Source organism: Felis catus, chromosome C2, assembly GCF_018350175.1.
Source record: "Felis catus isolate Fca126 chromosome C2, F.catus_Fca126_mat1.0, whole genome shotgun sequence".
Lineage (NCBI taxonomy): Eukaryota > Metazoa > Chordata > Mammalia > Carnivora > Felidae > Felis > Felis catus.
Window position 1 is genome coordinate 129,982,022 of NC_058376.1, and position 21,264 is coordinate 130,003,285.

The 21,264-nt window shown below is 34.9% G+C and overlaps 1 protein-coding gene and 1 non-coding gene across 3 annotated transcripts in view; both read right to left on the reverse strand.

The window, feature by feature from the left end:
- DNAJC13 (DnaJ heat shock protein family (Hsp40) member C13) overlaps positions 1-21,264 on the reverse strand; it is a 125,935-nt gene that overhangs the window by 44,580 nt on the left and 60,091 nt on the right. The window contains exons 21-32 of one of the 2 annotated variants that reach the window (XM_023260560.2): positions 17,919-17,933; positions 17,257-17,339; positions 15,730-15,883; positions 12,404-12,507; positions 12,158-12,317; positions 9,635-9,697; positions 8,481-8,582; positions 6,700-6,804; positions 5,678-5,880; positions 4,509-4,593; positions 1,662-1,816; positions 1,162-1,207 (exon numbers count right to left, since the gene is read on the reverse strand). In XM_023260560.2, the coding sequence (XP_023116328.1) occupies positions 1,162-1,207; positions 1,662-1,816; positions 4,509-4,593; positions 5,678-5,880; positions 6,700-6,804; positions 8,481-8,582; positions 9,635-9,697; positions 12,158-12,317; positions 12,404-12,507; positions 15,730-15,883; positions 17,257-17,339; positions 17,919-17,933 (1,275 nt within the window). The remainder of the gene's footprint in view (positions 1-1,161; positions 1,208-1,661; positions 1,817-4,508; positions 4,594-5,677; positions 5,881-6,699; positions 6,805-8,480; positions 8,583-9,634; positions 9,698-12,157; positions 12,318-12,403; positions 12,508-15,729; positions 15,884-17,256; positions 17,340-17,918; positions 17,934-21,264) is intronic. The other variant, XM_023260561.2, reaches the window with a different exon arrangement.
- On the reverse strand, positions 10,193-10,299 carry LOC111556508. The gene has a single exon (XR_002735958.2). It is a non-coding gene; the product is annotated as a U6 spliceosomal RNA (small nuclear RNA).

The window sequence follows — 21,264 nt, forward strand, 5'->3', positions numbered from 1 at the left end:
CTCTATGCTGACAGTTCAGAGCACGGAGCCTACTTCAGATTCTGTGTGTCCCTCTATCTCTGCCCCTCCCCTGCTCGTGTTCAGTCTGTCTCAAAAATAAACATTAAAAATAAAATACAATAAAATAAAATAAACCATTATTTGGTTAGTTTTTGCATCTAGAGTTCTGTTACAAACACAGTTTTGCTGTAATTATTCAAAATACTGTTAGGTGAAATGATATATCATTTTTGTTATAAAAATTTGAAAAAAAGATTCCATATGCATAACTGCACAGAAAAAAAGGGGAAAAAAAGAAATGCCAAAAAATGCCTAATGTTATACTGTGGTGGTCGCATTAATTTTTTTAAAACTCTTTTTATATTCTCATTTTCTATTTGTATAAAGCTGCAGAAATTATACTGCCATGGGCATCACTTTAATATCATTAGATTATTTTCCAGGCCCTCCCTGGATGCTCTAGAAAACATGACATTATACCACATTGTCAAAGAGGTGTAACATTCCTTGGTTAGTGTCCTCAGCAGTGGACTGCTGTTGGTTTATTATTCTGCTCACAATAAAATCTGAAAATCAATGCTCCGTGAAAACTAACAAAATTTGAATCATCTTTCAGTTATATTTTGACAATAAATACCTCTGTAAAATATAGGTATAAAGTTTCAGGTTGTCAAAGCTATCTGGATGAACCTTAGCTTTTTTTGGATTCCTATTTTTCTTCCCCAGTAAAATGGCAAGGATACTTGAGAGCACCTGAAGAATTAAATAGCTTCAAGAAAGAAATTGGCACTTCTGCCACCTGAGGATCTGAACAAAAAGAAGGATGAAGTCCTTACTGAATTTTAGCTGAGTGTGAGATTCAGATATATACTGAGGTATTTATGGAAGTATTAACCCAGGTTTTACACAACGGGAACAAGTTATATTCACAGCAGGGTCATGTTATAATTCATATCTGCAATTTCTAATGGGCTACATTTATTTTCATTAAAAAATATTAGCTTAGACTTTCTCTGTACAAGGTACCACAAGGAATGTGAAAGAGGACTAAAACAGTACCTGCCCGCAAGTGCTTATAATCTAGTAAACATACACAGCTCAGGACAGTTTAGTGCCAAACAGCTTATGCAGCATCAAGTTACATGAATCAATCTGGCTTACCTCCTCAGACTTGAAAGCCTGTTTGGTATGTGTATACTTCAAAAATCTAGAAAAAGAAATTACCTGTCAGACATAGGAACTGATTTAAATTAAGTAATCTTAGTTTTCTAAAGATCAGATTTTTTTATACTTAAATAAAAGCCATGAAAGGCAACTTGTAAAAATACATACTCCCAAATTGTTTAATTTCTAATTAAGGCAAGAACTTAAATGAATTAGAAAGATTTTTAAATGATGGTCATATTAAGAATATATAATACGAAAAATTACCTAATTTGAAGAAAAAAGCAAAATTTCAAACTGTACGTGCAATATGAACATAGTGATGTTAAATACATATTAAAACTGTATAAAAGATGGTGATAAATTCTCACGTTAGATGTGGTAAAGTGGTATAATTATTTTCCCCATTCTAATTTCCAAATTCTCAGACATATAGTTAAACAGCTGTCCATGTACATTTGAAATAATTTTAAATAGATTACCATTAAAGTTCTTACCGAGCAACAGGAAGCACATTGGAACCTGTATACATCATGATAAAGAAAAATACTCCACTAAGATAAAGACGAGGTAACTGTGGGTTATCTTGCATGATATGGTATAACAAAATCGCAACCTTCTCAACAAGTATAGGGTCAAAGGTCAGCAGTAGCTAAAAAAATAAAATGTTTTTGTTACTGGATTATAAAAAAACTTGCAATAACATCATTTATGTCACGCTTATGTACTTCATGTGCTGAGGTTACACTTTCTTATATGTAATAAGTTACAAAATAAAAACCTGTGGGATTTAGTAAGCTACTGTCTACCAGACTCATCAGATTTGAAAATTAATTCATTTAACAACATTTAATGCAGAGATAGTAAAATATTGAGAACTGTTCAAAACTTATTCAGAAAAGACCCAAAGATGCCTGAAACTATACTGTCATGATTACAGATAAAACCGTTTCTAAAAAAAAACAAAAACAAAAAAACAACTACAAAAAAAAACCGTTTCTTACGCAGGAATCTTCTTAGGTGGCCTTTGTTAATGACAAAATAAAAAAGAAAAAGGTAGGTATGCTTTGGGTTAGTTTCAGGATGTGAAGAATTCCCTGGAGACTACTTGAGACCTCAAGGAGCAGAGAAAAACTATCAGTGCACACTAACAGTACTAAAAAATGAATCTACAAGTACAAGTAGAAGGAACGTGGGTGACCAAATACTAGTGGTACGTTTACTGCTGGCCGAAAGTACTAAGAGACGTGATCTCTAAAAAAAATTTGAGCTAGTAATACTTCAGGGAATATCCAGGGCCACCAAAAGGAGTCTGGGCTTTTGAAAATCATATAGAGTTGCTACGAATAAGCATTTGATCAAGAAATTTTCTAAGTCTTATCTTAACACAAGTGGCACTTCACTTTTCTATAAACATTTCCAAAGAATCCCCAGTGTTGGGTCAAATGCCACTAGTACAAAAAAATAACAAGAGTAAATACTAGCTCACACTAGGAGGTCAAAGTTCCAGACTCAGGAGACTAAACTGGTGTATGTCTTGCCTTTTAGTAAACTAGATTTCTCTGTGTTCTGGTATCTTGTCTGTTCCTCAAGGTATTTTGATGTAGTGTTTAGTACTATGAGATATTTTACAAAGGAAAAACAGATACAGTAACAGGATTTTCCCTAGTGTTAGTAGCAGTCGTAGCTCAAGACTTGACATCATTTTAATTAAAATATGGGAATAAGCAGGCAAAAAATCAGAATATTTGAAATTATGACTATACCAGAAAACCTAGGACATTCACTCACTGTATCTTAGACACACTCTAAAAATTCCAAAGCTGTATCAAAAGGTAAAACCGGTGTGCTCTTAAAGTCAAATGAAGTACAGAAATCTGTACCAACCGATGTAGATAATGTGTTCCTGAAAACTACTATAGCTGCCTGTGTTTAGCAAGAGTAAGGTCTCCCAGAATACAGGAAATTAAAGAAAAATAAAATATGTTCTAAAAGTATTTTTTGAACTCAGTATATACAAAATATATACACTATTAAGAGCAGTTAGAGTTAAAAATTAAATTCTTCTCCTGAGTCATTTTAATTGTTCAGCTATTACTAGAGATTTTTTAGTTAATTTAAACGGACTCTTCCCCTCGAAAGCTTCATGTTATGCCAACCACATCTTTTTTTTTTTTTTCCCATTCTTTCCTGGCCTGAAATTCAACAATGTTCGCATTCACTTCTTTCTTTTCAGCTCCCTGATTCTTGAAAATAATGCTTGGGAGAGGTAGATTTTCTAGGCCTTTATCTACATGTCCAGAAGAGAAGGCAAATCCCTCTTTTCATTCTACCTCACATAAGCAGCCACACAGTGCTCTAGGCTGGGGTGGATGGCAGGTTACAAGAAAGAACTGCAGTGTTCTTTCATGTAAGCACTGAAACAGAACGGTCCACAACAGAAAAGCATACAAATTTTGCAATGCTGATATATGCTTAAGTAACAGAAGTCAGTGGGAGGTGGGGTGGGTAGTCAATAGGGTACTAGCACTGTATTTCCGAACTCTTTTTCATTATCAGTGACTTGCACAGGCACTTACTTACCTATCCATGAATGTAAAAATATACAAACTAAGTAATTCTCCTTTCCCATTTCACATCAATGTTTAAGTGATATGTACAAACAGCAAAGTTACTGGCATATATATACTTTTAAAGTCACATCATGTGTGGTTAATATAAAAAATGAGATTTAACAATAGGACACTCCATAGACAGGAGGGAAGCACTGACCTGAAATCTCTGGGACCTGACTTATTTGGATTTAATGCTAATCTGGAGATACCTTAATTCCAGAACAGCAGAATAATGAGGGGGAAAAAAAAAGAAGAAAAGATACTTTAGTATATCCTGCATAATTCCAACTGAATGTACCGGATCAGCTGCTGTCCATGGAAACATTTAACTGAAAAGAGTCAAAACACTGAGGCAAACTGGCAAGACAGCTGTGATTATTTCTTGAGACACAGCCCAGCACATGTCCATTTCTGGCCCACTAGTGTGCTTCCCAAGAGTCCTAACTTCAATGGTGTGATTTTAAGAATGAATAAAGAAAACCTTTTGAAAATAATTCTGGAGTCTGGGGGCTTCCCATGTTTAGGCTCTTGGATACACAATCTTCCACACTTTATTCAGAATATCAACTCAATTAGAAGTAAACTAAATGTAAATCAAAGTTGAGGCTTTTTGGAAATGGAATAGACTACAATAAAAAAAAGACAAGACTAGGGTTCATAATAAAATTGAACAAGGGAGAATGATTCTTAAAATACTGTTTCTAATTTGATAACATAAAGGTAACTCACCTGAATGATATGGGGTAGGCAAGCGCTGTCTGATAGCAGTCTTTTCACTCTGGGTAGAGGCCGAATGATGGCATTATCTTGATCCCTAGAAAATATTTTCTAAGGTCGGCATTTAATATATCTATTAAAATTTGTATGTGCAGAGCATAGGACATTCTACTAGGCATGAAGCATGTTACCTTACTTTTTTGTTAATGAAGACTAAGCTCTCATACAGCTGGGAACATGATTAGGTATTTTGGTTTAAATCTATTTGGCTGCTTAATATGACTTCATTTCCTTCCATAAGATTTCCTTGAAAAACAGTACCCTAGAAGAGCCAAAGACTCTTATTTATTATTTAATTGATTAAACTTGGTGTTGTCCAACACACTGTCAGAGGATATTTCCCCCCAAAGGGCATATCAAACGTTGTTACATAAATTTAAACTTTAGTTTAACTACTCTCAGTATTTTCCACGTATAGCTTTAATTTTAATGCTACATTTTTTTCTAAATGCTAATTGTATGCTTTCAAGTGTGATCTGAATTTTAAAGAGAATTGGAACCATGAAAGCTTCAAGTGTTATAAAAGTGATAGTCCCTCTGTAGTTTCCATCACAAAATATCTTTAGTACAGTAATAAACAAAATGATGCATATGCAAATATTTTATAAAGATAGAAAAATTCCCTGCAACAGTTATAATTATCACTGTATAACAAACTCTCACCTTTACTGATAAAGTGGAACAAGACCTGGGGCAAGATGTGGGCTTAGGCTCAAGTTCTATACCAGGAGTGGCTAACGTGACAGATGAAGAGCTGCTGGTGGCACTCACCGCTGTCTAGGACTACAGTGTATTTGTTTCAAATGTTCATGCCTGCTTCCTATGAATGTGACAATTGTTACTGTTGCCAGAGTGTAGCTAGTAAGCCTCAATTTGGTAGCTTCAGAGAAGTCTCCCAGAGAAAGTTACCTTCTAGCTACTTTATCAATATAATTTGCAAGTTATTTCTTCTGTTTCAAAAGCTCCAAAACTCAGCAGCATTCTCTCAAGGTCACAAAAGGAATATCTTTGCTCTAAATCACCAGACCAATCCCATGTTGTTACTGAGGAAGCACCCATTGGGAGAGAACAAGACATTTCAGAGAACCTCTTAACCATGGAAATGTTCAATTACATTTTACCTGCTTGGAAAATATCCACACATTGTGATCAACATGTTCAATATAAGGGTAGCAAGGTCAGTTTCATTTAGTACAGCCTGTCCACTGGCTAACAGACACCACTTAAGCTGAGGTATTGCCTGAAGTGGTCGCCATCCATCCATGCCTTGAGCCCAGCATCTGGTTTTTGCATTTAACATTCCTTTGGTCCACAATTCTTGCATCTAAATGAATGGAAGGCACCATTATTACAAACATGAATGAAGCAAAATGAAGTTTGCTAATATCTTGTATTCTGTGATAAATACATGAACCATGGGAATTTACATGCAAGTGTACAATCAAAAAAACAGTAACAAACTTTTGTTGACAAGCCTTCAGGAACCTGAATTAGGTTACTGATGTAGGAAAATTACCATACAGTTGGCCAACTTGCAGAGCGTAAAGAACATTGGAAAGAATGCAAACAGTAGACAGATGGTAAAATGATCAAGATATAAACAAGCTAAAGGCTTGGTCTTCTATAAAACTATGTTTGGCTAAATTCCAACTGAGCCTGGGAGGGCAAGATCAAGTATCAGCAAACGTTAAGATGGAAATTATACCTGGATTGCACAGGCAACTTTCAATAATTTCAGACTTCATATTAAAGTTTACCTGTTCATTCCATAATAGAAGTGTTACAGTTTAAAAAGCTTATTAATACTTATAAGATTATATAATACCTTATAACTATTAAGGTAGCAACTATTATTATTTTAAAATTCATTAAAAATCTGAATGCTACCTCCATAACAAGGGACCATAAACAGTAAGGTTTGAAGACACAACTGTGTCTGCATGTCTGTGTGTATGTGTATGTGTGGTTCTTTAGAACTGCAAGCCATCTAATCCTTCATATGGAAAATGAATGGCAGAGCCGTTGGAGCTAATGATAGTAATTCAAACCATAGTTTAACAATCTTCAACACCCCTACGTTTGCTAAGCAGCAGGGCATAAGAAAGACTAAGACCATCACAAAAAGTTCTTCTCAGACACAAACCTCATGAAATCCATATGGGCCACTCCTCTCTTTGTCTGCATTGCCAAAGTACCATTCCTTTTCACTCTCTCTTTTCATATCTGGAGCAGCTTCAATTACATTGCTCTAAGTTTTAAAAAGATTTAGTTATTTTCCAAGGCAGAAATCTAAGGGGCCAGATATCATAAAAAGTAACACAGTACTAATTTCCTGGGTTTACATTCTTTTAGAAAATCACCTTTCACATGACTTTTTCAGAGTTAAGAATCAAATGTCTGACCTAGTAGTTCAAAAAAGCTATTTCCTTATTAATATGCATTTGAAATAAATGGTTTCCTAAATTCACTTGGCAATCGAAGTTAAATTCAAAGACATCTACATTCCCTATGGTCATTAATAAATTCTTAGTACAATAACATTTTAGTAGCAAAGAATATTACAAATAACTATATAAATAAACACGTTAACCTTAAACCACAATGCTGAAAATCCTTAAATTATTTTGAGGGAAAAAACTCATCCAACTAAAAGTTTCAATAAGCATCCAAGATCAAAGAGTTAAAATACCAAAAATTTTTAATACTATCAAACACTTTCAATTTACTACCCTCACTACAGATACTTATAATTTTATAGGTCATTATTTATGAGAACCTAAGAGAAAAATTTTATGTAGTTAGTGTATTTTATTAAAACAAGGTTTTAACTACCCTATTAACTTTTGGTTTGATTCATATAGAGAGGCACAGCAAAGTGGTCAAGAGCAAAGACTTCCAGATTCTAACGCCGGCTCTGTTTCTTAATGCATGACTTTGGACAATACACTTGGCTTCTCTGTCCCACAATTTCTTCATCTGTAAAATGGGAGGGCTGTCATGGAATTTAAAGAGTTGATACATCATTGGGGCGCCTGGGTGGCTCAGTCGGTTGAGCATCCAACTTCGGATCAGGTCATGATCTCACGGTCTGGGGGTTTGAGCCCCACATCGGGCTCTGTGCTGACAGCTCAGAGCCTGGAGCCTGCTTTGGATTCTGTGTCTCCCTCTCTCTCTGCCCGTCCCCTGCTCGTGCTCTCTCAAAAATAAACATTAAAAATTTTTTTAAAGAGTTGATATATCATGTATACAAGAATAGTACCTGGTATACTGTAATGCTATACATGCATTACAATTACTAGCATTTATCCCTGATAATAGAAAATGCCATATTCTAAATATTCATCAAATAACACTTTTGTACACAATTCAGCCAAAAACTAAGACAGAATATCTCAAACCAGATTAAACAAAAACAAACCACCACAAAAATCACCAAGCTACGTATAGGTCTCTTGTACAAGTTAGGTGTCAGAAAAGGCCTTTTAGTAAAGACTTGCAGCTCTACCCTCTTACTGGCTGGTTTCAATAAGGGCTCCAGATTGCTAAAGACAAAGTATATTCTCAGTGGCTAGAACTAAAAGTTCTAGTTCCATAACTGATAGTCAGTTTAAATCTTAAAGATCACATTGCCTCAAAATAAGCCACATTAGAAATACCGTTACTTTAAAAGACAAGAGACACAAGAAAAATAAAACTGGATCAACACTGTCCATTTTAGACTGCTCTTATGATTATTTTAACTTTTTGTGTGTGACCTAATCTCTTAGGCATTAGTTCTATCGTAATTATTGGATATCTTAATTATTGGCTATATTCATGGCCATGTATACTGACATGTTTTCATGCCAAATTTTTATGATTCTTTTGATCCTAAATTGTACTCGAAGACCATTAAACTTGTAAAATCTAGATAAGCATACATACTTGCAGTGGTACTGTAGCTCGGCTTACATGGAGATGTGCAAGGGTAAGCAAGTCCACAAGGATCCTAATTCCATTTGAATCCATAAGATCCTTAACATTTCTCTGGAAGACAAAGACACCTTTACATAATTGAAAATGTTTCTTCCAAATAGGTACTATTACCTACAAGACTCCCAAAGAAGAAAATATTTAGAATCTCGTTGGAAAGACTGACCTACAACTGATATTACTTAGTATTCAAGGAACATGAATTCGAGGAACATGAATTTAGATAAATGTGAAAAGAGCCAAGAGATCACATAAGAATTTTTACTTAAACATATTCTGAGAAAATTAAAAATAAAGCCTAGCAGGAATAACACCCACGATAAACTCTCTGGTTCTCCAAGTATCCTGCATTTTCCTAGGTTATTTTTGTTAATAAACAGATTATAATCAGAAATAAAATATGGTATATTAAAAAACCTTTTAACGTTCCAGTTTGTTTTTGTAAACTTAAGGCAAAACTGGTAATTTCTTATAAGTTAGAAATATACAATTTAAATTTCCTTAAGACTTATTAATTACACTTCATTTTAAAACGTGCATCATCTTCTAAAGATGAGACTGAAACTAAACAAGTTAAAATATAAAGATCTGCTCAGATTTCATTTCAACACCATATAATTGTGAACTGATGCTATATTTACAACTATAAATTCTTGTTGGAAACAGTATGAGCCTATTAAAATGTCTTAAAAAGAAAATGTGAAGAGCTAAACGGAGTCTTCAGTTTATGTCTTCAAATTAATTATCATCAAAATATACACTGAATAAATTAGAAACTGTCCATTTTATGTCAAACATTTGTTTTACTAAAAGTCCAATCTTAAAGAGTCCCTAAAGAATAATCGGATAATGATTTCATCCCTCATTATTCTTCATTCAGAATTTGATTAGTCTTATTTAGTATCTGTAAGAGTAGGACAGAATGTGCAGAGAATATCTGACAAAAAATTTTCACTCAGGTAGAGCACACTCCTTTCATCTAAAAGGAGAAAATAAGAAAAGAATCACATCTGGATAATTAACCCAAACTGTAATAATTTATTTTTTGTTATATACTTATGTGATTTATTTGAAAATAATTGCTTATTTAGGCAAAGATACTGCACCTTATTAAGGATCAACTTGTTAAGGAAGAGGATCAACCGATCTCGTTCAAGTTTGTCTGTGCACTAATGAAATAAATGAGAATTTAGTCAGAAGTGAGAGAAACACAAATGAAGATTATCATCATCACTGGACAAAGTCAACAACAGTCAATAAGAAATAGTGTCATCTTTTTTTTTTTTTTTTAAAGTAGGTTCTACACGTAGCATGGAGCCCAACGCAGGGCTTTAAATCACGATCCTGAGATCAAAGCCTAAGCTGAGATCAAGATGCTTTGGCTAACTGATCAACCCAGGTGCCCCAAAATAAGATCTTTTAAACATCAAGAAAATGAGAGAAGACTGTAATTCATCAATGTCTTGCATTCTCTGCAATTTTATATAACTTATCCAATTTCCCTAGGAAGGCATTTATTTTATTTTTTCAATATATGAAGTTTATTGTCAAATTAGTTTCCATACGACACCCAGTGCTCATCCCAAAAGGTGCCCTCCTCAATACCCATCACCCACCCTCCCCTCCCTCCCCCCCATCAACCCTCAGTTTGTTCTCAGTTTTTAAAAAATATGGAACACTTCATGAATTTGTGTGTCATCCTTGCAGAGGGCCCATGCTAATCTTCTCTGTATCATTCCAATTTTAGTATATGTGCTGCCGAAGCGAGCACGGAAGGCATTTATTTTAAAAGTCAAAAACAGATATATAGCTTTAAGAATGTATATAAAAATGAAATAAATAAAAGAATTGGCCCAAATGATGTGAATGCAAACTGGTGCAGCCACTCTGGAAAACAGTATGGAGGTTCCTCAAAAAACTAAAAATAGAACTACCCTACGACCCAGCAATTGCACTACTAGGCATTTATCCACGGGATACAGGTGTGCTGTTTCGAAGGGACACATGCACCCCAATGTTTATAGCAGCACAATCAACAATAGCCAAAGTATGGAAAGAGCCCAAATGTCCATCGATGAATAAATGGATAAAGAAGATGTGGTGTATATATATATATACAATGGAGTATTACTTGGCAATCAAAAAGAATGAAATCTTGCCACTTGCAACTACATGGATGGAACTAAAGGGTATTACGCTAAGTGAAATTAGAGAAAGACAAGTATATGACTTCACTCATGTGAGGACTTTAAGAGACAAAACAGATGAACATAAAGGAGGGGACACAAAAATAATATAAAAACAGGGAGGGGTACAAAATATGACACTCATAAATATGGAGAACAAACTGAGGGTTACTGGAGGGGTTGTGGGAGGGAGGGGATGGGCTAAATGGGTAAGGGCACTAAGGAATCTACTCCTGAAATCATTGTTTCACTATATGCTAACTAGTTAGGATGTAAATTAAAAAAAAAAAAAAACACAATTGGCCCAAATGATACTTCTCAAGTAAATATTCTAAAGAATGATTAATGATGTTTCACATAAATCACATCATGATGAACACAAAACAAGAAGGAAAAATATATCTACCTAAAAATTACAAATGGTATGCCACAAATACTCAGGTTCACTGGACTAACAGTGAACTGGAATTCAATAGTACAAACTGGTATAACAGCAAAGAAAGATTTTTCATCTGGTTACGTTATTTCCTAGGTACATTTTGTAACCTTATCCAGAATCAGTTTCTTAATGTACAAAGCATGACTGACACATAAGGTAACTATAACAAGCACTGATTATAAAAACCATTTAAAAATTGGTGAAATAGGGGCACGCGGGCGGCTAAACGTCTGACTTCCACTCAGGTCATGATTTCACAGTTCATGGGTTCGAGCCCCACATCAAGCTCTGTGCTGACAGCTCAGAGCCTGGAGCCTATTTCAGATTCTGCGCCTCCCTCTCTCTCTGCCCCTCCCCAATTTATGCTCTCTCATTCTCTCTCAAAAAATGAATAAACATTAAAAATTTTTAAATAAAAATTGGTAAAATGGTGCAAAGGCAGTTCACTGAAATTTAAATGGTTAAATGTAAGAGAAACAGAAGCACAAATGAAAGAACAAAATGTATATACTGCAATAAGTAGGTAACACTCAAATTTGGGCTGCACTAGATGAATGGATCAGTATGTTCTTTCCCCCAGGCAAGCTCAAGTGTCAAATGACAAACTTTCTAAAATGTGCTAACTCAAGGTTCCCTTTTTTTGGTTACCACTGTAGTTCTAAAAAGTTTTACTATCTTCACACTTAGAAATTTAGTATGCTGGCATCATTTAAGACTTTTTCCAAAGTGGAAAACCAAATATACATACAAATCTAAGAGTCACTATTTCTTTTACACACCTGTCCAGCTCATCCATACTTCACCGACATGGACAAACACTAACCCATTTATTAGTCATTTTCCTATTCATCTAACTTATATTTAATTGAGTATTAAGTAAATTACACAAAAATTCATGCAGAAAGTTATGGTAACAATGTAATCAAACAGAATTTAGTTTTAAAAATGTAACAAGTACGCCAAATGCACTACCACATAGCAATTTCCTTAAATGATATCCTTACCCTCTCTAACATTCCAATGATATATCTCGTATCTGTAAAGGGTCCTATTTCTTCATGACATCTGCCATAAACAATAGCAAGGGCTTGTAAACATAAACACTTCATGTTTACTTTTGGGGTGAGAAGGAAACGATGATAGAGCTCATTGAAAAACTCATACCTAGATTAAAAAAAAAAGTTCACAATAGAATTAGCCATGAAACTACTAGTGAAAACAAATACAACAAGATATGAAGAGTAGCTTACGATCTCTTAATTGATCCACTTTCTTCATTCTCATCTTCCTCCAACAGTAACCTCAGGTAATAGTCTCCTATTTTGATTTCCTCTGCGAGGCACTCATATTTAACCTTTATTAATAAATGCAAATTAGATTATTTTAGTTTACAGGAAGTTTTTGACAGTTTCCACATAATCATTTCTCAAATTCTGTTCAGAGCTTTTGTCTTTTCTTGTTAAGATCACCTTTAACAGAAAAAAAAAGTCATCATTTCTTAAAATATCTGGTAATTATGATTAATATGACCTACTATTTTATTTAAGTGTTAAAGAGCAGGAATTACATACCAATTTTATGAATATGAAACTTGCGATAAAAACTTCCACAGGACTATATGGTATTAATGAGGTTTAAGGGAAGGAAAACTCAAAACACTGTTAACAGATTATCTGCTTCATTCCCTTCTCAGTTTGCCATGACCAACTACAGAGTAAATGATCCGGCATCATACACGGCTTGTGCAATTCACACAAGGAACCTCAGGTTTCCCTCATCTCCCAACATATCAACTACATTTTATGGTGTAATTGTTTTGTTTTATTTTGTTTTGTTTGAGAGAGAGAGAGAGAGAGAGAGAGAGAGAGAGAGAGAGAGAGAGAGAGAGAGAGAGAGAGAGAATATGAACAGAGGAGAGGGAGAGAGAGAGAATCCCAAGCAGGGTCCATGCTCAGTGCAGAGCCCAAAGTGGGGCTTGATCCTAGGACCCTGGAATCATAACCAGAGCTAAAATCAAGAGACAAACAATCAAGTGACTGGGCCACCCAGACGACCCTATTGTATATTTTTATTTACTCATTCTCTGTATGTCAAATTACCCCAGATTACAAAAGAAGTGATACATGAAGGAGGAGCCCATGATCAGGAGCTAAGGCAGCACCATAACCCTTGTACTCAGACTATTACAAAAAGGAATTCCTTGACCAGATTATTAAATTCTTTTTCCAAAGCCTAAAATAACTGATTTCTAAAAATATAAATTATATAAAATCATGCATGCACACACACACATTTCACTTTCTGTAAATTCTGAGCATTCAATTCATTCGACTTCTATCTATTAAGCATATAATACTGTGTGTGCCATGCACTGTTCTAGTCATCAGGGATACAGCAATAAACAAACATAAAAATTACTGTCCTTATAGAAGCAGCAGATAAAAAAGTAAAATATGGGGGCACCTCGGTAGCTCAGTCGGTTAAGTGTCTGACTCTTGGTTTCAGCTCAGGTCATGATCTCATGGTTTGTGAGATCAAGCCCCCTGTCAGGCTTGCTAACAGTGCCAGAGCCTGCCTGGAATTCGCTCTCTTCTCTCTGTGCCCCTCTCATTGTGCACATGTATATATGCTCTCAAAATAAATAAATATTTTAAAAAGTAAAGTATAATTAACAGTTGGGTGACAGTGCTATGGTGAAAAAAGGCAGGGGAAAAAGGACAGTGTGTGTGCTTATGCGGGGGGGGGGGGGGGGCAGGGGGAGAGATATCCATGTACAAAGAGGGCTGCATGTTTAAACAGACTGGCCAGGAAGGGTCTATTCAGATGATGATATGCAGGAAAAGACCTGAAGGAGAAAACAAGTTGAGGCTATCCAGGAAAAATAAAATTTTAGTTAAGCAGGAATACCAAGTAGAAAGACCTTGAGTCAAGAACATGAATTTGGTGTTTCCAGGGAAGTCAGTGTTGCTGGAGCAAAAGTGAAAGGCTCAGTAGTAGAACATGAGAACAAAGAAACAATGCTGCGGGTCAGGGGGGTGCACAGATCCTGTAAGTCATTTCAAGGACCCAGGCTTTGACAAAGTAAGATGGGAAGTGACAGTGACAGAAGCACCAGAGGGCTCTGGTGAGCACAGGAGAGACATGATCTACTTACATTTTAACAAGATCATAATGCTGCTATGTTGATAACATTACAGGGAGGCAAGGGTGGAAGCAGATATACTGATATAATCCCAGAGAGAGAAAATGGTTGGGTTCTGGATCAATTTGGAGGATGCACTGAATAGGATTGGCTGATAAATTAGGTTTGGGGTATAAGAGAAAAGAGGACTTCAAGAGTTTTGACTAGAAAATAATGAGGAGCCATTATCTAAGATCAAAAAGACTACAAGAAAAGTAGGTTTAGGGAAAGAATAAGAGCACAGTTTAAGAGCTATACTCTAGAAGCTTACTGGATATCCAATTAGAAGATAGAAGTATGAGGTTGGGGCGTCTGGGTGGCTCAGTCGGCAGAGCGTCCAACTTAGGCTCAGGTCACGATCTCACGGCTTGTGGGTTCGAGCTCCACGTCCGGCTCTGTGTGACAGTTCAGAGCCTGGAGCCTGCTTCTGATTCTGTGTCCCTCTCTCTCTCTGCTCCTACCTGGCTTGTGGTCTCTCTCTCTCCCTCTCTCTCTCAAGAATATTAAAAAATTGTTTCTAAAGATAAAAGTATGAGGTCAAGAAAAAGAAAACCTGAGCTAAAAATATGGAAGCCACCAGCAAATAAAAAATACTGGAAGCCATGAGAATGGTGAAGATCACTGAGACAACGAATATAAGTAAGAGGTCCAAGCACGGGTCCTCTGGGACAATTTAGCAGTTGGGGAAATAAGACAAATGAACAAAGAAGGAGGAATGCACCGTGAAGGAGGAGAAAATCCAGGAGAACACAGGGTCCCAAAACCAAGTAAAGGAAGTTTTTCAAGGAGGAGAGAATGAGCACAAATTGTTTTATTTTGGAAATGCAGTTGAATTCAAGATCAAAGCCTGTGAGGTCATGAGTAAGTTCATATTTACAGCTGTTATGAGAGTTTACATTATACACACAAATAAGATTATCTACCACCACCATTTTTTTTACCAACATGTTTCTTGATCTTGTTTTGTTGTTCTTCACATCAATATTTTAATAGAAAAGCAAAATATGGCCACATTCACAAAACTACCACAAAAAAATTAAACAAGGTACAAATAGAAGGAAAAAGGGAGAACAGGCTATGTTTTAATGGAGAAAAAAAAATCTAAGGAGAAAAAAAACAAGCAAAGAACAGATCTGGAAAGTACAGGATCCAATTCATTAACCCTCTACATGGTTTTCAGGCACAAAGCTGAGTTACTTAACGTAGTAATTTTAAGTTTTTGTCTCAGGCAAATGTTAAAATTTTCTTTTAACATTTTAACATTTCTTTAACATATTTTCCCCACAAAATTAAGAAGGTAAAAATGTTATATAACCACAAATCTTAAAAAAAAAAAACCTCCAAAAATAACATGTGCTTTAAAAAAAAAATTAATATTACAAAGTTAAACTTTACCTCAAATTCATGGTGGTTCCAAGAGATCACATTAGCACTACCAAGCTCTCTATCAATATTAAATGCTCTCATTTCAGATTCAAGACTATCTCTCAGTTCTTCTCGTGTTTTGAAATTCCAAATTAGGTTTGACTTGGCATGATCCTGACCAAACCTATGCATATAATCAGAAAATAGTAGTCAACGATAAACTTTTTAAAAATCTATAAATACCCCTTATTACATTTTATAGTTAAAAAAAACAGTGGAATTAATAAACTCCAAAAAGTATAATGAAGAAAATAAAATCTCTGTAAAGTACAGTTCAATATAGAGTCTTGGTGACAGGTATCAGATACACACTGTAAAATTCTTTGACCTATTTTGTATATTTTCAAGCTTTCATAATAAAATGCTAGCGGAAAAAAATGAACCTAAACTGTAAAACAAATCTGTGTAGATTTCAAACCAAGGAACTGTTATTTCAATTTCAGTATTTATTACTGGTATAAATTCCAGTCATAAAATAATTATAATCAAAAATCAAATTTCACGTTGGAAATAAGAATTTCTGAACTATGGAGTGTGAGTGTGTAGGATGAGCAACATTCTAGCTAAGAACGTTACAAACTACCTAAGGAAGAATATGACTAAACTGCCAAACTCAGATTGGTATTTACAAAATATCTTCCTTTTGTTCCTGGAATAATTTAACTTGTGATAAACTTGGACCCAGGTCTGAACTGGAGGGAGAGGGGCATCATATCCTTTTCACTTTCATTCTGCAACCCTTCTAGAAAGTCTAATGTCAGAATTCCAAGACAGTTCTAGGGAAGACAACATAAAAGAAGAATTCCTGAGGAAGAAACCAATATTCTTAAGGCCATACTATATACTGTATCTATACTATATGCTTTAAAAGTATATTTTGGGGAGTATATTATATATAAAAGTATATTTGGGAAGTTTCCAAAGCAAAGCAGTATTTTCCTTTATTAGCCAAGGTATAATCAATGTCAGCTTCCAGAATAAGTACAGTAAGTTATCCCCAAAAGTTTAGCAAATCCCCAAAATGTTTCTAAGTCTTTCAATGTGTATATATCTGTGTGTGTTTGGGGTGGAGGAACAGGAGGCAGGAGCAGTGGATGGAGAGAAGGGGTCAATAGATCAGAAAGGCTGGACAAGTATAAAAAGGCCAGCTAAGCTGGATACCCATTTACCTCAAGTCTCATGTTTTCATCCATCTACCTCTTTTAAGACCCCATTTCTAACAAGGCTTAAAGGTTGTAATGCTTAAACTGATTATCTTAAAGCCTTAATAAAATTTTAAAAGTGACTTTAGCTCCTCAGACAACCAACACTCTATAAAAGACATTAATTTTATGGAAGCATCATTAATCATACCGATCTTAACAGTTACAGTTTTTTAACTTAATGCTGTAAAAGTACTCATCGCATAAGTACTAATTTCATGCATGAAAAACCTATGATGATTCCTCTAATGGCAATGCCAAACTTTATCTGTTGGAAGAGAGGCTTTAAGTTTACCTGTAATAGAAGAGATCCCAATTTGCTTCTATTTTTATTCTTTGTCTTCTCTTTCGAAGAACAACTGGCTTTTGATTTATATTCTGGAAAAACAAAAACAAAAACAAAAAACTTCATAGTGCTCAATCTGGGACTACCAAATAGGCTCAGTCAGAAAATCATCACTTTTTAAGTGATGAGAGACATTTCCTACATCAAATTTTGGCAGAAACAAGTTAATGAAGCAAAATCTATAAAATATGAATATAAAATATTAGATTATTTCACAAAATACTATTGTGCTAGCAGGTATTTCCACAGTGTTGTTGAAATACTTTCCATTGTAGCCTAGTTGTTCCAAAACCAAATTGTTACAGTTTACAGTGATGACTGATAAAATTTATGAGTCAAAAACAGTGACTTGTTTTAAACATTTACATGCAGTTAATACACAAGTCATGGGAAAATAATAAATGCAAAAGATTATAGGTTATTAAACTGCCACCAAAGCCATAATGCGCAAGTATAAAATTGAAATAGCTAACAGACAAGAAATAAGAATCTACATTCAGACACGTGAGGTGAGACTTGAATTTAATTTATTAGACAAAGAATCTCAAAGACAACTCCACATGCCAGGCAGTTTAATGCATTTCACACATGTAGCAGGGACTTAAACTCACCATATTGTTTCTGTCCTGAATTTAATTGTAAAAAGGAAAAAATAAAAGTTTTAAAGAAAATAAAAATAACAGAGTGACCGTGAGTTAAGCTGTATCTATCACACAAATTCCATGAGGATGTCACCAATACAAATTACCTTCACCTTAAGACACCTGCTTCTCTAAGTCTGTGACTCAGATTTTAGGCAGTCATAAACCCATTTGAGAATTCAAAGAAAGCAATGGCCTCCTATTCCAGAGAAAGACATACATAAGGTTTATAACTGGAGGGTAAGATTTCAAGGATTTCTTAAAGTCTATATATGGGCTGGCAGTTAGGTATCTCTGCTCCAAGTAAAACCTGTAGATACAGCAGATGTTAAAATTCTAGTCCTTAATGTAACAGAACCAAAAAGTAGAAAGTATTATAAATTAAAACATGAAAGTCTGTAACTTCATTAAAGTGGCAAATTACCTAAAATAAAGCAAGAAAACAGACCAGATGACATAAAAAGAATAAAGGCTAAATGAGTAATGAATTTTAAAAAGTAAATGCTGTTTGGAAAATAAAATCTATTGGTTATATAAGGAAATGTCTCCTACAAAGTTGTAATTCTGTGCACTCTCATGAAAACTCATGTAAAGTGACTTGAATAAAGCAATAAATAATTCAAAAATTTAGTTTATTGATAAACCTTTCTCTAAAACCTCTAATTAAGGAGCACTTTCTTCAATTTCCCCTGCTCTCAGGACAAAAAGCTGGGGGTCTAGAATAGTGAAAACATAAATGCTATACATAAAAAATACAACCAGCTCTCCATAAACAGAGCTCATGGACTCAGAAACTTAGGCTAAAACCCTTAACTAGCTAAACAAATTCCTCAACTAAAAAAAAAAAAATTTTAAATAGAAGTAATTTTATACATTAGCCAAAGATTATTAATTGGACACAGAACATTAGCTACAAATGAAATTGACTTACTAAACGTTCTGATTATATAAGAAATGCAGTTCATTTCAAGGCTAGCCAGTTAATCTTGACAAGGGTTAGTTTTCAGACTAGCTAAAGCACATGATCATTCCATATATGGGTGTTAATATTTCTACAAAGAAAATAGTCACAAAGATTATTCACTGTTTTCTAAAGAAATTAATGTTAAAAATAGTACCATGGCAAAAATAATCCATTTGCTACCAAAACAGTTTCTTGACCAGCATATATACTGGGCATCATTTTTTGCTCAACATTTCAGATAACACTCGTAAATGAAACCAATAGACCAATAAAACATTATTTATGTTAAAAAACATATTCTTTTCCCTCTGAATTGTTCTCTTTAAATAACAAATGCTTCAGGGCACCTGGGTGGCTCAGTCGGTTAAGCATCTGACCTCAGCTCAGGTCATGATCTCATGAGCTCGAGCCCTGCGTGGGCTCTGTGCATACAGCTCTCAGTCTGGAGCCTGCTTCAGATTCTGTGTCTCCTCCTCTCTCTGACCCTCCCATGCTCATGCTCATGCTCTGTCTCTCAATAATAAATAAATGTTAAAAAAATTTTTTTTAAATAACAAATGCTATCCACATTTAGAACTAAAATAAAGTAACTTTGTGCTAAAACTTATGCTGGATAAATGTTACGTAAGAAAGCTGATTCCAATAACTTATTTTCAGTTAGATAATTATATCCAACAGCTTGAGTAACTATTAATTTAGAAATGGGCTTAACTACGTGAAGTCAGCTCCTAATTTTTTATTAACTGAAAATCATTCATATCCCTATTTATAGATTTTTGACTTTCCAAATGTAACAGCAATATTATCATGACCAGATATGTATAGTGTTTCTATTGTTACTTTGTTATAATAAAAAAGCAAAGCAACACTACAGAACAGAGAAGGGAGATACTGTTATTCTGATTTTATGAAAGAGGAAAGTAATGTTCTGAAAACCCGTAACTTATGTTTGGGGTTAATAAATGATAAAACTAGGGGTGCTTGGGTGGCTCAGTTAAGTATTTGATTCTTGATTTTAGCTCAGGTCATGATTTCACATGATTTCACTCACAGTTTGTGAGTTTGAGCCCCACAGGGGGCTCTGCACTGACAGTGTGAGCCTGCTTAGGATATTCATATTGTCTCTCTCTCTCTCCCTCTCTCTGTCCTTTCCACAGTCTCTCCCCCCATGCCCAAAATAAATGAATAAACTTAAAACAAAATAAAACTAGGCTCAGATGTAGGTTAAACAGTTCAACCTTCAGTATTTTCACTATCGTAGCCATTCAGAAAGCCTATCTAGTGATTCTTTATATTGCATATGCCACTCACACAAATCAGCACGAACGCATTTATGCTCAAGCTCTAAAGAACTGAATTTTGGTCTCATTTTCACATAGACACACAAGACTGTTATGTTCTGCTACACCTGATGCCTTATGTTTGGAAGTTCTGGAAATTCATAAGAAACCTGTTTAGCAAGATATTTATATTACTTTCTCTGTATAAAGAAATAGCTACCATAAGCGAAAAGATGCTCAAAAGCAAAGAATCTCAGTGTGGTTAACAAAAACTGTGAGACCAAGTCAACTTTTATAGTTGACTTAACCACTGCACATTACATCCTAGAGAGAAGAGTGTATTACTGAAATTAGGTTCTACTGATTATATATACCACATGCTGAAGAATCAGACCTGACCTGATTTGAGGAGCTAATATTGAAATTTAAGTACATACAGTAAGTTTAACTTAAAAATATGAAACTTATGGGGTGCCTGTGTGGCTCAGTCGGTTGAGCAACTGACTTTGGCTCAGGTCATGATCTCACAGCTTGTGGGTTTGAGCTCTGCATCAGGCTCTGTGCTGTCAGTTTGGAGCCTGGAGCCTGTTTCGGATTCTGTGTCTCCCTCTCAGTCTCTCGCAAATCAGACTCTCTCAAAAATAAATAAACTTTAAAAAAATGTTTTTTAATAAATAAGTAAATATATATATTTATATGTGAATATATATATATATTCGTGAAACTTATTACCAAAACACTGGTCTGGCTAGCTCTGAATAAAAATGCTAAACAAGAAGAGCACCTTTACTTTTATAGCCATAAAATAAAATTCAGAGGGGTGCCTGGGTCACTCAGTTGTTAAGCATCTGACTTTGGCTCAGGTCATGATCTCACAGTTTGTGAGCTCAAGCCCCGCTTTAGGTACAAATGAGCCCTACTTCTCTCCTTCTTTCTCTGCCCCTCCTGGGATTCTCTCTCTCTGTCCCTCACACAATTGCACGCACGTGCTCTCCCTCAAAAAATAAAGTTAAAATAAAAGTAAAATTCAGAGAAGGAAGAAAAAGAGATACATATGGATAAAGAAGTATAG